General features: G+C 33.4%; 1 protein-coding gene across 1 annotated transcript; it reads right to left on the bottom strand.

Annotated features, from left to right (window-relative positions):
• Positions 1 to 10,077: 10,077 nt before the first annotated feature.
• LOC147398404 (protein AUXIN SIGNALING F-BOX 2-like) lies at positions 10,078 to 13,548 on the bottom strand. Its single transcript, XM_086447591.1, has 3 exons — positions 12,323 to 13,548; positions 11,072 to 11,567; positions 10,078 to 10,979 (listed from the first exon to the last, which is right to left on the bottom strand). The coding sequence occupies exons 1-3, from the start codon at positions 12,772 to 12,774 to the stop codon at positions 10,212 to 10,214; spliced, it is 1,716 nt and encodes a 571-aa protein (XP_086303717.1). The 5' UTR covers positions 12,775 to 13,548; the 3' UTR covers positions 10,078 to 10,211.
• Between the last annotated feature and the right edge of the window lie 3,598 nt (positions 13,549 to 17,146).

Below are 17,146 nucleotides of genomic sequence, written 5' to 3'. Positions count from 1 at the left end.
TGGCCGAAACACAAAATCACATTTGAAAAGCAGGAAAAATACTATCTATGTTGTCTTGATTCTTTCTTGCTTTCCTATCAAGTGTCTCAGTAGTTAAGTAGTGTTGTCATATATATCTTCAATCTCTATCAATTTACAAATGATGCACTCGGCACTTTGTCATTTATGATATGATGAGGGCTAATTTTGATATTTCGGATTTGAGGGATAGTATTGAGACTACGGAAATCTAAAGTTAAAAGTGGTATTAAAAAAATATAGGGAATATATAAGGAGAAATCTCATAATCTCATACTACAATTTTTATTTCTTTTTAAGTTAGTGATTTGCTCTCATTTTATTAATAAACGATGCAAAAATATCTCATCCATGGATGAAAAGAGAGTGAAAGCCCAGGTCTCAAGCATGATTTTAAAACTCGTCAAAGAACAAAACGTATCTCCTGAATTAACTCGGTATCAAGGTTGAATGAGACCAACTCACAAACTTATTTGATATGTCCACGTATCGTAAGATAAGTAAGACAAACGATACCTAATAATAATGAATAAATCACGAGACAAATAATACAGTATCGAACAAGATTTTCAAAATCTCGTCCGAGTTAAACGTTCTCACCCTTATATTCTTTCACTCAAATCAATTTTTTTCATCTTCTCAATCAAGTGAACAAAAAAAACAACGTTTTGGAAAAAAAACTTCATCTTCATCTGATTTAATAGAGAATCATTTCAGATTTTTTCAGATTTTTTAAATGGTTAAAAACCATTTTCTCAAAGCCGAACGAGACAAGACGTATCATCCAAACTAATTTGATATCGGGACTGAACGGCCGAGATGTGAAATCGAGTTTAAAAATCATGGTCCAAGGTCTTTAAATTGAAACAAAAAAAGACAAATAAGGACAAAATTCCAAGAAGAAGAAGAAGAAAGAAGAGGTGGAAGAGAAATCAAAGGACCTTAGTAGTCTCATCTCATTCATAAACAATACCAAAACGATGATTCATTTTAATTTCCGACCATTTTTTAGGTTAATGATTTTCTGACTCGAGCATTTTTCACTCAATCTGACGTGACAAGGGCATAGAACTGTTGATTTTTTCCTCTTGTATCTCAAAGAATCTCAACGAAAATGATCAACGATTTTGTACCCTTGCCACTTTAGGCCGAGTGAAAATACTTGAGTCAGAAAATCAGGACTCCATTTTTAAAACCATACTCTCAAATCATGTAAAATTTTGTCGTATATGGATGTACTCTTTAGAATCTTTTACTAGGCTACTCTAAATTCAATTACCGTTTACATGGTCTCCTTTAAATTTGAAACAATTTTTTTTAACTTTGTTGCAAATTATCCCTTACCAACTACTTATTTTTACTAACAATGTTACCCTCTCTTTTAATCGATGAGTACAAATTACGAAATATAATTCTAGTGTCCAACGATGTTGGACATCAAATATTCAATACCATTAAAATATTATTTATTTTAAAAGGCCAAACCACTATTCATCTTTAATACGATCATTAAGATTGCAGTATTTGTATGTTCTAATGCAAACCATCATGATATGCTCCTTTGTTTTTTAATCTTTGTTTTACGTTTTTCACCAGCTTGCTCAAAGACAATGAAAAAAATAGACCAACGACAAAGTTTTACATTTTTTTAACTATTTAAAAAATATAATTTTTTAAAAGAAATGTTCTACTCAAAAATATCAAAATCTTTTATTGGGATTTTTTTTTTTTTTTTTGTATATTTGTTTCTTACTTAAGAACCTGATTGTGAAAAATAAAATAAAATAAAAAAATAATTAAAAGTGAACCTATCATGATTTTAGATTTTTAATATACAAATGGCACGCTATCGATGTTGATAGACATTTTTTAATACCATAACCATCCCTCATATTTTATCTCTAAGAAATTTTACCACTCCCACTATAAATGAGGGGCACTTTCATATTTTAAAATCAAGCAATATTTTAATGTTGGATATTTTGAATTCAAAATAGTTGGAGAATATAATATTGTTTCATATATTTTTTATCAATCCTTCCGAATGAGTGGTAGCTTTTTTCATTTAAAATTAAATGTTTTTGTTAAGGGAGAATCTACAACTAATTTGAAAAAGCAAGTTTGGGGGGAGTTGTTTGAACTTTAGGGGAGTATTTGAAAATAGTACTTGGGTTTGAGTTTGAAGTCTGGTCAATAAAAGATTTCTTTATATTTTATTGTCTTCTGTAGTTTTATCTGGGGTTAATCTGATGCCAACACTATCTATAAACCTTAATGTTTTTTTCTAAGGGAAAACTTAGAGATTGCTAGAAACATTAAAAAGCAAAAGCTAAAATCCAATAGTTTGAAATCACCATTTTTTTCTTCTTTTAATTTGGATATTTTCTTAGATTTATTGCGATCTTGTAATTTTCTACTCTTACATTTACTACTAGTAACTTGATTTATGATTACCACACCATATATAGGGCAAAGCTGCTAAGAGACACCACCAAGATTTTCATCTATCAGGTAATGAAAGTAATAATATATTTTTAATTCATTGTCCAACACTATCTTCATGATTGACAACTTCTTTATATTGCTTTTACACAGTTAAATATTCCACAACGAAACCACCTTTTTTTTTCTTTTTAACTTTAAATTGACAAACTTTCTAATTAAGAATGTATTTTTCCTTGTGATATATATTAAAGTTAGTAGGAATAATAAAATGAAAAATAATAAAATGAGTTAAAGGAGTAAACGAAGAAATATAGTAAAATTAGAGGGGTGAAGGGCAATCTTTTTAGGGTTTAGTCGATTGAGTTTACCACATGAGATAGTCAAATTATCACCACTCCATCAAAATTTATGTAAAAGTATCCTTTCAATGAAAGAGGGAAAAACTGTGTACAACTCCAAAAGTAATGTACATTTGCTTTTACAATGTGACCTCCAAATACATGATCCAAATGCTTCAGGATTGTAAAGGATATAATTTTATGAACTTTGAAAGAAAATTTTCAAAAAAAGTTATTTTTTACTGTTGAATCTTAATTTTAAGTTTGGGAGTCAGGTGGACGTTCATTAACCGTCCATTTTCAAAACCTTTGATCAAGCTTAAAAGAATTTTTTATTTTTAATTTTTTCTTATTTTAAATTTGAGTTTTTCAACGAAACTTAGAAGGCTGTGGTGTTGGATTTCTGATGTGGTAATCCATTTGAGCAAAAGGTGAGGCTTAAGATCTTACTATGTGCAGTGTTTCACATCTCAAAACTTATAATGATTTGTTCACAAGGCTTTGCTTAAAACTTAAGGAATAAAAATACATCAAATAGAAAAGGTAAGGGTTACCCCTTCATGCTTCAATAGTAAACAAAGTCTCATCACAAGTACTCCCAATTAATCAAGATGTAAAAAAATCCAAATCTCAATGTGGTGAAAATAAAAATTAAGAAATATTTTGCTCACTGAATCTTATTCTTAAAGACCAATCGAATCCCCAAAGAAAATCCTAGCTAGCCATTTCTTTTCTCCATTTTTAATATCTTGAGAACAACTTGTTCTCATTTTATTTTTTTTCTTTTTCTTTTTTTACCTTTGGGGAATAATTAACCCCAAAACCCTACCCACTTTCTTTTAGTCTCACATGAGTGGTTTGTGTGTGTGTGGGCCGACTCATGGGCCTGGGAATCCGTGTTCAATGCAATCCTCGCATCAATCTTACATGAAGTTATATGCAGAGGTCAGCATGCATGTCATGGGAGGCTTGAATTTGTTGTTTTCATTTTGTGAACAGTTTGAAGTCCCTTCCATCCAAAATGCCTACTGGAATATTTAATCAATCCACTAGCCCTATAGGGTCTTTGGTGGATCTATTAGACAAACTATCAAATTTCATGGTAACTTAAAGCTACTTTATTTGATAATTTTCCACCATTGATTTTTACCATTTTTTTAAAACGGTTATATATTTAATCAAACTTTTTTTTTTAACCTTATCAAGAGAATACTTGAATACCATATGATTATTGGGCACAATTCTTTAGGCCAAAATAAATTTTTAGAAGAACTTTACAAACTTGAGCAGTGTTGAATGCACACCACCACACTCACCAGAGGTTAGCTGAGATAGTAAGATTGATTGGGTTTACTCTCCAGGTCATAATTTCGAATCTCTATATACCCCTCTACCATAAAGGTGATTATTTAATGTTGTACATGTGCCGAGTGGGATGGTACATGTGTCCTGCCTATAACAAAAAAAAAAAAAAAACTCACGACATGAGCGCCGTGTCGGAGGAGGTTGGTTTAACAATTTTCTTCGCATAATTTAATGTATGCAAGATGGTCACATTAAACCGATCTTGCCATCAAAGTGTTCCACAAAATTCAGGCTCATGATTATGCACCAAACTCAGCCCACTATTCGGCCCGTTGTAATCTACAATCAAGCCCAACTAGTTGATTCCCATCCTTTAACTCTAAAGCCCAAATCCATAAATAAATAAACACCTCTAAACTTATAACTCAATACGTAAGCCATTGACCCAGTGAACTTGATCTAGTCAAATCCTTTGACTAGAAAACTATTACATGATGAAGATGGTGAACATTGACTCAACAGAAACATTAATACAATCGACGTTTGATAACTTGAAAGATTGTTGCCAACTTATTAAGGAATTAATCAAAAGGAATGAAGCTATGAGCCTCTCATGTTTTTTTATGGAAATGCTATCACACCGTTTTAAAGATATCTCGGGTACAAGATATGATCAATTTGTCAAGCCATCACCTCAGATGAACGATTCTGACATTGTCAGCGTCATTAAAGATGACACATGAACCATCAAGATTAAAATGGCTATCCTACTGCCAATATTGTTGATGAAGGTTCTAGTCTTAGAAGACATTTAGTCATTGGCTTCATATACCCCATTAACGTCAAGGTGTATGCCATCAAGTCAGACATTTTGTACGAGTGCCAAGATGAAGATATTGTCTACGATGTTTGCAAGAACATCATCAATTACAAGAAACAAATATTCCGGAAGGCATGTGTTAAAGATGAATGTGATTGTTTCTTATGCAATTTGGGATTCGGTTCGTTTTAACCTTGAGAGTAATTTCTCTTTCAAGAGGTGTGAAATGTTAGGGACCTAAATATTACTAGTTATGAGTATAATAACATTATAAGCTACGCTAAATAGTAATAAAGCTAGTTGTTTAATTTGGGGATTAGGATTAGGGAATTAATTAGATTCGGATTGTGATGAATTTGAATTTGAAGTTCATTTATAATTAGGATTAGTTGGCTTTAGAGAATTTTTTTTTCTATAAATATTCCTTGATTTGGAAATCAATGAGAAATATCAAAAATCTTTTTGATTTAGGAGATTGACAAGATGGAATAGGTCTAGCTAGGAAATCTGGCTAACTTGAATCAACCATGTTCTGTCCCATTTCTTTAGTTTTACCTTTATTTTGTGTGATTAATTTATATCTGTTGGTAATTCGGATTCCTAACATTAAGAAGCTACGGAGAAACTCCATTCGTTGTTGAACTTTTGGATCAATCCGAACGTAACTATGTCCACAGCAATCATGCATGGGCTTTGTAAAGAGGGGCATTCACAGAAACATTGATTCTTCTATATTTGAGACAAAGCCTCAAACCTAATGAGTTCTCACATACATCATTGTGAAATGGAGAGATTTGTTGATTGCTATTCTGCTCTTTGATTTATGGAAGGGAGGGCTTGGAAGTAACATAGTCAATTACAATATATTAATCGGTAGGTTTTCCAAATTTGATATGATGGAAGAAGCCAAAGAACTTCTTCGAGAAATTGTAAGCGAAGAATATAAGCTTGACGACGCAAGTGAGGCCAGCCACTTAAGAGGTTCTACAGGATGTGTGGGTGCATGAACTTGAACCAAATGTAATAACTTACAATACACTGGTGCATGGTTTTATGAGGAGTAGGCAATCTGGTGGGAGTTGGGAATAAAAAAGTGAGGCTTTGAATTCCTTCATTGGATGGGTTAGAATTTGGACTAGCTAGGGTTAGGCTGTGTAATTGTTCCCACTAAGTGGTATTCTCATATTAGATTAGTTTATCTTATAATAAACTATAATGATATATAAATCACTAAAATCCGTATTGATATCATCCAGACATCCACAAAAAGTAAAAACAAATTCATAATAGGTTAGAGATTTATGTAGGTTAAAATATAAAAAGTACATATTACAATTATGAACCCAAAAGTAAGAATTCATCAACCAATCAAAATCATCAAGTCAATGTTATCCTCATCATTAATTGGACGCTTCATCGATTAAATGACCACCGTCATCTTCATCTTAGTCGTCTCCTCTTTACTAGTGCATCAACAAGGATTGGATCTGGGAAGCATCTAGGTTGACATACACTAGATTACCTAAATAATATCGAAATCTCACCGACCTCTCCAATTTTCTTGATTTAATTGCAAAGTCTGCAATTTAAATCTATTGAAAAAGTTGTGATTAAATCAATGATTTAATTGATGAAAGAAAAAAAAAACACAATTTAATCACGTCTTTTTCAATAAGTCTTGGAATATAGTGACTATGCTGTTAAGTTAGAGTTTAAAAATGCTTGTTAATTTAAGGTTTATTGGTAATTCTATTGTGATTGTGAGCCATGTAAATTTTGAATACTTACTTTTGAGAACTTTGGGAACTAGTTTGAACAAAACAAGGAAGGAAGCCTCAAGTGAACAATAGAACTAGGTCAATTTTGCAGATGTCTCGCCTCTATGCGTGGGCGAGTGGGCAGTTGTACGTAGTAGAATCCTTTCAGTATTGTGTTTCATACTCTCTTTTTTGTGAGGTTTCTTCTCTTACTTTCAGACTACTCACATTGTACGTAGTCAAAGTTTATAGTTTTTTTTTGTTTACTTGATCTTCGTTAACGTGTAACATTTTTTTTTTTTTCTTTCTGTAAACTATATTGCATTTATACTGGTGCTAGCTAGTATCGAACAAGGAATTAACAAACCTTGTAAGATAAGATTTCCAGATTTTATATTTTAAATAGTTCAATTAAGTAGGTTACATAATAATGAGGATACATAATGCATATTATTTTCCATTACATAATGAGTTGTATGGGTGCAGATGTTTTTTAATTAATTAGGGTCATGTTGCTGACCTCAATATATTGGATAACATGGTTTTAGAACCCTTGTTAGAGTTTTCTTGATATTATCTCTCTATCTATGTATAAAAGGTAAATTGTTTAGAGGAGATATAGACTGTCGGACCTTAACAATGCCTTATTCAGGTATTGTGAACCATAACTTCTATCACAATGTGTCGTCAGATCTTTTGTTTCTACCTCAATCAATGACCAGTTAAGCTTTTTCTCAATATTTTAAAATCTTCAACTTGCACCAAAAATACCTCAATCAATGACCAGTTAAGTTTTTTCTCAATATTTTAAAATCTTCAACTTGCACCAAATCAATCTTTGGTGTTGTCATTGGCTCTTAAAATTAGAAAATCATCTTAATTGACTTTCCCTTATTTGATGCTCAACTTGACTGCTACCACTACTAGATGACTTTGGAATTTGGATGGGTTAATTTATGATTTATCTTTGGGTTACCCAATTCACTAGTTAACTATCGAATCAATTTGCCGTATGATTCGTTGTGCATTCGTGTAAAGTAGCGAATTTACCGAACTTCATTTTCTTTACTTCTCCTCCACATTTTGATAATATTTGAGATAACCCCTCAATATTTAAATTGAAAACATACGACTTTGACCTTGGTATTTAATAATAGGCTAACGGAAAGTGACCAAAAACTATCATCTTCAACATATAAATAAATAAAAACTTGATTTTTTTTCTTTCTAAAATCTTACCTACTCATCATTTCAATCTTCAAATGCCCTCATCTCCAGTTATTCCTACGAATCGGATTCATTCTCAAGTGGCGAACCACGAATTGTTAACCTAAATTCAAACAGAACGAACACACAAATCAGGTAATATAAGTTTGTCGATAGTATACTTTTTATTCATCCATCTCAATATAACTGCCATTTATTGTATCAAACTTCTCATTTTGGAAAGGTAGATGTTTATGGTATCTCTGCACATTTATGTAGGCTACATGCCCTTTTCATTTTCTTTAAACGTTATTACAAGTATTTAAACATCATTGTAAGCTTATGCATATATCACGGCTTTCTTGCGAGATTAAATTCAAAACATTTTCAAATTCCTCAAGATCAAAAACGTATTCGACGAGGTATCTCTCTTTCATAAATTGTAGTGGAGAAGTCTGATGGTCAGACTGTTGGTTCCAATGAGTGGCTATATTACACGCAACCAACCTTAACCTTAACGGGGCGGGCCAAAGTTTTTTTTTTTATATATATAAGGAAAATGCTGGAATGACACAGACGGAGACACAAAGATGACAAAAATGATGTGGAGGTGCTCACATAACCGTAAATGCTTTTTACTCGTATCTCACAGAAAAGCATCTACAGTAATACACCACATCATTTTGTCACCTTTGTGTCTCCGTTTGTGTCACCCCAGCACAACACTTTATAAAAATCTTTTTTCAGGGCATCCTATGATGTTAACCCTCTCCAGCAGCTGCCTTGTCTTCTCCAATGATTCGACACACTGGAAAGTTCAGGCATAACACGATATCTCTCCTTCCATTTTTCTTCTCCTCCTCCGCCCCGGTCTAAGTCATCAGAATCATTGGAGGGTGAGAGAGGTGCCCTTTCAAATGGAGTGCCCACAACAATTTTTGGATTTTTAGAGGTGAAAGTCACGTAAGCAATTATGATTCACTTGAAGCACCGTGAAGACGCAGATAATTGTTTTTTTTTTTAATTTTTTTAATGTCTAAAGCTGCAACAAACTCTCACCCCCTCAACAACCATGCCCATAGTAATTTCCATGTAATCATAATAGCCTACTTTCATAACCTCTAAACAGTTTATCCCACTAAGAAGTGAAGAAGAAAAACAGATTAAGACACGACCGAATAAAAGCAAAAGCTGAGAGCTGAGTTACTTTTTCCACAAAGATAAAAAAGTTGTGGTTGGCAACCAAACACCGAAAAGAAAAGTACTAGAAGAAATGATACCCCCTTTGTCCACCAGCCTCTGCAGAGGTAGCTCTATCTATCCATGTCTTAACCAAAACCAAATAAAAGGGACCACCACTCATAACCACCAAACTTACTTTATACCCCAATCATCTTTCTCCTAACCTCAGTTTAATAAATAATTTAAAACCGATTTTACTCACCCAACTCGACATGACTCATGAATCAACTCAATCTCAGTGGGATCTAACATGCAATGACTCAGATTAATCAACTTGGTTTCTATGGAATTACGAGACGGTTTGAGATCCCAACTTAAATTGGTGACACCAATTTTACTAGACTACAGTGCACAAAATTGTTACCATTGTTATACGATCAATGTTAATAGAGACAGATAGATCAGCCACAAAACCGTGAACATGATGGGTCAATGTCATGGTTTCAAAACACAAAATCCATCGTCACCCACCGATGCTGAGTTGATTTGTCCATGTCAACTCACACAAAACAGATCAACTTTGATTAATCAGTTTAAAACATATTTAAATAAGAGAGAGCTACTATTGCCACACCAGTTGGAGAGGTGTTAGCAAAAGTTGGTGTGGCAATAGCAACTCCCTTGAATAATAATAATTTTTCTTCTTATAATATGGATCAATAGATGCTCTATATAAGAAAATCCTAATTTTATATAGATAACAAATATTTAGATTATTGAAAAAACTAATTACTTTTTATATAAAAAACATCAATCCCGATGAGATGACTCAAGCCGGAGTCATCTCCATCTCAGATGAGGTTTTAAACCAAGGTCCAAAGTTCAACCGAGTTGGTCAAAAAGGCGAACCGCCCTAATCTCTAAGGACCACTTGGTATCCCTTCACTGTTCCAACCGGGCAGTCCAGCCATGATTAGAAAATGCTCAATGATGATTGCTACAGAACTAGAGAAAAACAACAGACCATCATCTATCCATCAAACTCCCTAAATTGGTCCATTAAATCAGTTTACACAAACTACTATTACTACAACTTCAAACAAGGAAAAATCGAACAAATCCAGAATGCCCATACCTCCCTTATAAGCTCCAAACAAAATCTGGTGTATCCAACCGTGGTCCATCTAGAGTTCGGTACACGTACATCTTCTCCACTGTCTGCCTATCATTGAGATTCTCCTCCATTTGATCCTTCTCGTTTATGATCTCCACATTGAGCCTAGGCATCATCTTAGCGAGTGCCTTGCACCCTCCAAGAGTAACATTGCAGGACGACATCCAAAGGGATCGCATTGTTTCATACTTTCCCACGTCCGCTAGAAGTGCAACATCACCAAAGGGGCTATCTCTGACCTCCAATTTTCGGAGGTTTTTGCACCCATTTAACACAGAGAGCATTCCCTTATCACTGTCCCCAGCAAATGCAATCGAAAGCATCTCGAGCTGTTTGGCATACATTCCAATGTAATAGAAAACCTGGTCAGTTAGTAGGCCAGAGAGTGACAAGCGTTTGAGACCCTTACATGACTGAACAATAGCTCCAAAGCCTTCATCCAATGGTTGCAATGTAATGGGGTCGGGCTTTTTCGGGTCAAGGATGCATAATCTGAAACGAGTGAAATTCGAACAGTTCTTGGCAACAGTTATAAGGGCAGAATTTGTCATTTGGTGACAGAAGTACAGTAAAGATTGAAGTTTTGGGCAACCCATGGATATAGCAACCAAGCCTTCTTCTGTTACAAATTCATTCTCTGCACCGTAAAGAGATGGGAACACCCTCAATTCTTGCAGTTCTTTACAGGACGAAGCAACAATCCCCAACCCTATGTCTCCAATACAATCCAATATCTGCAGATATTGGGAGAAGTTTAGTTGTTTATATTTCGCAATAAAGCAAAACAAGGAGAAATATCAGGAAAGGTGGGCGTAAGAGATCAAACCCATAAACGTTGAAGTTTGTGGCAGTGACAAATTAGCTTGACGAGTTCGGTCCCCTGAATACCCGGTGAATAGCTCAAGTTTAATGAGGTGAGGTTCGAGCAAATGGGATAGACAGCTGGCAGGCATTGAAGAGCAACCTCCAAAAACCCTGACAAACTCCTGATCGATTTACAGTTCTGGACGACATTGGTTAATTTGACGTAGGGCTCAGAATTTGGGTCATGGACGTATGAGCCAATGCCTAAGTCCACCAGTTGAGGCGCTAACGTAAGGATTTTGTTTAGTGTTTCAACGGGCACCGCTTGGTTTAACCTCAGACTCTTGAGATTTGGACATCTGGCCACGAGCCTTTCCAGAGACCCCAAATTTACTTCTCCTTTGAAGCATGCAAAATTCAGGGAGGTTAGAGATGTACATGTCTCGGGAAAACAACTGAGCCAATGGCCCCTGCGATCCTCAACTTCGTTTTCTTGCAAGTCCAGCTCCCTAAGAACCCTATACATATTTAAAATAGCACAATGATTTCTTAGCCAAAAATTTCCTGTTTCTGACCAATTGCTTACAAAAAACAAAGATCATAGTTTTATTCTTTCTTCACTAAATGGCAGTCTAAATTGTAATTAGCCCTGCTTCCAAAATTAAATTAGTTCATGTTCAGCGCACAAACCATAGATTTTTACAAAACTAAGATACAAACATTAGAAATAAAGCAGTATCTTTTACCATTTAATAAATGGCAGTATGCTACAAACCATCTAAAACATACACTAACTGTCTACTATTAGGCCAAACTTTTGAACGAAAGAAGGATTTAGGTTCATGTCTCGAAAATATATTCAACAGTCCAAGTTTTTTTCTTTTTAATTTTTTGATAAATACATTTTAGTTATAGAAAGAAGATGAAAGAAGGTTGTCAACAATCGAGATGACAAAGATACAGTCCCAAAGCACCATCGCCCCTGTTCACACTAACAATCTTCTATCTAAACAATAAGTCCTCAAAGAAACAAGTTTGCACACAAATGAGATGTAACCTAAAGCAGAAATGATCACATCAGATATAAACGTTCCTTCCCCTGAACAACCCCATCGTTTCTTTATTGAACACAAGAAAAGCAGTTGTAATTAGAACAAGATTCACTAATATACATCCTTATACACATTTAAAAGCAAACAAGAAATCAGCAGAAAAACAACAATCTTGAACATATAGAACGAAAATTCTAATCACAATAAACAAATCCTCTGACCTGCAATTAGCAGCAATGGCCGCAAGGCCATCTGTGGTGAACCCGTCACATGTAACAAGAACCAGAGACTTGAAATTCGGGAAAGAACGAGAGATCAGCTCTAGACTCTCATCAGAGACAACCATCCTCTTCAATCGAAGCTCCTCAAGTCCAGGATAGCTCTTCGCCATGGCGGCAATCCATGGATGAACAAAACCTCCCCAATCATAAGGAACCAAATTGAAATCGGCAAAATGTGGCTTTCCTTTCAAGGTAAGAGACCTAACTCTCGGAAACCTTGCAATTAACCTCTCTGGACTAATTGCATAACAATTGCCAATAAAAACCCTCTGCCTACTACATCTCTCCACTCTAAACCATGATTTACAGACAAGAGAGACGGCATTCCGTTCTCGGTGCGACGAGAGGAAATCAAAGACATGTTCTAAAACCTCTTCAGGAAAATAAGTCATCTTTCAAAGAAAGAAACCATAAATAACTGATAAACCGAATAAAAAAATCAATCTTTCTGAAAAGGACTTCAAAGACATAATTTTTTTTCGGTTTTTTTCATTAAAAATCTTCAAAGAAATCAAGTCTTCAAGCACAGAAACCCTCACAAGCTTATTTCAACAAGCTTAAATGCAGAAAAATCATATTTAATAGAGGAATCCAAAGAACACAATCAGATCTTCGTCTACATATGATTTAAAGACTCAAAACCACCATTAATGAATCTAGATCTGAGATCTAAAGCAATTCTACATATGAAAACCTCACATCACTCTCACTCTCTCTCTCTCTCTCTCTCTCACTCTCTCTCTCTCACGCAAGCAAACACACAAAGATGGGAGATTTAGGAGGGAGGGAGGAAAAAAAAACTCAAATCTACATGGAAGAGGTTTCTAAATCTTACAAAAATAGATGAAAACCTCAAATCTTGCAATCATCACTGCAGTGATGAAAACCTTCAGAAACAGATGAAATTCATAGTTCTGAATCTCCAAAATAGTTTTTTTCTTTTTTAAATAAAGAAATCGAAATCAGAACTAGATCTTACAAAATAGAAAATAAAAAAGGGGAGACGAGAAACCTTCGTTACTAAGGATGAATTCTTCCTGTCTCTCTCTCTGTGTGTCTCTCATCAACTGGTGTAAGAAAACAAAAGGCAAACTTACCGAAACAGAACTACTAACCATGGTTGAAATATCTAACCATGGAGTTTACACGCATTTTTAGGAAATCTCGACCGTCAAATATCTTATAGATTGGTCTCTCGCATGCTTACGTCCTTATCTCGGTACGCAAGCAGAAGGACCAGACTGCCCGAGTAAAAAAGGATCAGGAATTAACACTTTATGAAGCATGAAATTACGTAAAAGACCCTGCAATTGTGGATAAAATTTACTTGTCCTGTGTTCTTTTCTTTTTGGATAACAAAATCATTACTTTTTAATGATTAGGTGAATTCAAGAAAAAGAAAAAGATTATTTTTGACAAAATCTAAAACTCATTTAAATGCATCTTAATATTTACGTTTACATTGGGTAATATTTACGTCTTTAATGAAAATTAATGCCTGGGTGAATAGATGATGAGTGGTTCTTCTATTTGCACACACCAAAATCCAACAATTGTGCCCCCTTATACCAATCTTTTGACTTTTAAGAAAACTTTATTTAATTGTCCCTGATGTTAATTTTTTTTTCTTATTAGTCCTCTACTTTTAGGGGTGAACTAAATAGTCCATTTAATATATCCTGTTTTCTAATCTATGCCTCAACCTCATCTCAGATTATAATATTTTTGAAATACTAAAATTACCCCTTTTTCTTATTCGTCACATAGGTTTTTCAACGGCGATTTCAGTCATTTTCGATGATTTTTTTTATTATGAATGAAAATAATAAACTTCTCATTTTAAATTTTTAAATATTTTTTTTTATTACTATGATTTATAATAAAAAATAAAGTTAGGAATTTTCAATTCCGTTACTTCTTTGTTAGATCAAAATCGATCGAGGATTATTCTTTTGATATGAAATCATCTACACAAGTTGTTATGTCAAGTTTTAACTCAATCTTTCTACGTATTTTAGTCAAAAAAATGAAATCGACTAAATTTTACAACATCGAGGTTAGTAATTTTTTTTTTTTTAACTAAAATACATAAAAAGATCGACTTAAAATTTGACATAAAGATTTGTGTAGATGATTTCAAATCAAAAGAACCATTCTGGATTAATTTTAATAAAAAAAACTAAGTAAATGTATGTAAAAAATCCTAATTTTTTGCATACATCTTCAAAATACTTGAAAACCCTTTGAAAATGGCTTCTTCTTCCTTCTCAAATGTTTTTCATCGGAATTGAGTCTCCAAAACTTGATCGGGACATCGAAAATCCAATATTTTTGGATGAAAATGATGAGTTTGAATGTTTAGGACAATTTCGATATTTCAATCGTGAGAAATGTCTGGAGTGTGATTTAGGACTGACTAGAAAAGAGGGATTTACTAAATGGACTATTTAGCTCACCCTTAAAAGTCAATGACTAATCAAAAAGAAAAAATTAGTGTTAGGACCCATTAAGTAATTTTCCCTAATTTTAAAATAACTAATTGCACACACCTAAAAAATTTGTTTTAACCTTTATTCCTGATTGCACATACCTAAAGGTATCGAATGATTTCTTCTCCCTTTTCTCTTCTTTTCTCTCTCTTATTTATTTTTCTTCTTCTTTCCATCTACAAAGATTTCAATGTGGATTTTAAGCTTTGATCTTACTTGTTTTTCTTACCCTAACATTTGCAATTGAGTCGAAGCCATTCACATGAAAAAGTTTTGTTCAATAGGTGTACCTATCGAATTTGTTTTGTAAGATTCGATAGATATCTACCAAATTGATTTTGTTATATTCAGTAGAAAGTTTTGTTCGGTAGGTACCTATCGGATCTATTTGGTAATATTCGATAACTTATCGAATTTACTAAAACAAAATCGATCTGAACGAATCGAATAAAATCTGCCAAAAAATCTCTAAGTTCTTTGATTTAAAATCTTTGTTTTGGAAATTTTAATTGTAATTTTTCCATCTTCCTTGGTGATTAAATACAAAAGTAAAAAAATAAAAAAAATAGAGAACTTGAAAAAATACCCTAAAACCTAATTTTCAATGATTCAACCTCAAAAATTCAAAAGGAAAATATTATGAAGAGAGAGAGAGAGAGAAAGGAGAAGAAGAAGAAGTAGGCTTTTTATTCAGTAGTTGAAGGTGTGTATAATAGGTAAAAATAAAAGGGTAAAATAGTAATTTACTTCTTTTTTTATTTTTATAAAAGTCACTTAAAATACATGCAATTAGCTTTCTCGGTGTATGCAAATAGAGCAACCCATAGCTGATATATCCTTGTGTTTTGAACTAATGACACCCTTGATCCTAATTTCCTCTTATGCACTAAGGTGAAATGACTAAAATATCCTTATCTCTAACCTCTAAATAGGCCAACCTGAACCTTTTGGGTTGAATAGGACCTTGGGTTAGGTTTAGGCATAGTTAGCTTGGGTTCAGTCTCAGGGTTTAGACAAAAAAAAAATGCCCAACTTAGGTTGGGTTTGGGCATAGGTATGGAGCAACCCGATTTGCCTGAACCCGAACTTAATATGGTTATAATTTAAGAATATTTATTATATCTTGGTTTCTTTTCCATTCACAATTCATAATTCAATATCCATGTTTTTGTTTATCCATATATCAAAACTACTGAATGATTATTTTTATTAATTAAAATTTTGCTTTGCTATTAATACTTTTATATATTGTCATACAATGATTACATTAGAACTTAAATTTTTTTCTTGGAAATAGCGATTCACAGTAAATAAAGATGGATACTTTAGTTAATCATCATCTTCTTCTTATTTTTAAAATTTTTTTATGATCATTCTACGTGTGTGAATTTTGAAACACATTTTTAAGACAAATAATATTGTAGATTTTAAGTTCTTTTACGTATCACTCATCTTTATTTATCAGTACTAAATTATTTAGTATTAATAATGAAAGAATTAAACCCACCAACCTAAACAACAAACCAACCCGACTTGGGCTGGGTTCGGATTGAGCATATCATGCTCGAGGTCGGGTTGGGAACGAGCATGGCTTGATGTTTGTCTAGTTTGGGATGGGCTAGGGTTGATCCCCAGCCTGACTCAACCCACTTGAGTTGTAGCCCTACCTCTACCAACAATTCTTTGATTTAATTTTATGAAAAAAAATGTTTGTCAACTTCAAAACTTCAAACTCTTCAACATCTATAGTAAATTAATTTGCTTTTCAACCACTACTGTAAATTAATCTTAACCTAGTCAATCACATCTTGAATCCCTTGTTTCCAATTTCGTCTTAATCTTTTGTAAAAGAATCTTTAATTTCTATACCTCAAATCTATCATCTTCTACTTCACCTAAAAAAGAAAATTCCTATTTTGTTCTTGTAGTTTGAAGATTAAAATAGATATAATTTTAACATTCAAGATGATGGGATAAAAATTACTTATCTAGGAGTAGGGCTACAGTCTAGATCGGTTGGAGGGTAGACCAAGCTCACCTCAGGTAGTAAAGCCCTTAACTTGAGCTAAACTCAACTCAAACGTTGAGGACTCATTAATTTGAACTCAACCCGATATTGAGCTTTTAAACTCAACTCAGGTAGTTTTGGATGGATCATTAGCTTGTTGAACAAACATAACATATTATAGCAATAGACTCGTCGGAAACAAATACAAGGAAAAATAATATTAAAATAAGACTTTTTTTTATCACAACAAATATATATGTAGCAAGA

Source organism: Akebia trifoliata, chromosome 7 (genome assembly GCF_017979445.1).
Source record: "Akebia trifoliata isolate Shusen 1 chromosome 7, ASM1797944v1, whole genome shotgun sequence".
Lineage (NCBI taxonomy): Eukaryota > Viridiplantae > Streptophyta > Magnoliopsida > Ranunculales > Lardizabalaceae > Akebia > Akebia trifoliata.
This window is presented reverse-complemented; position numbering and strand designations above follow the sequence as displayed.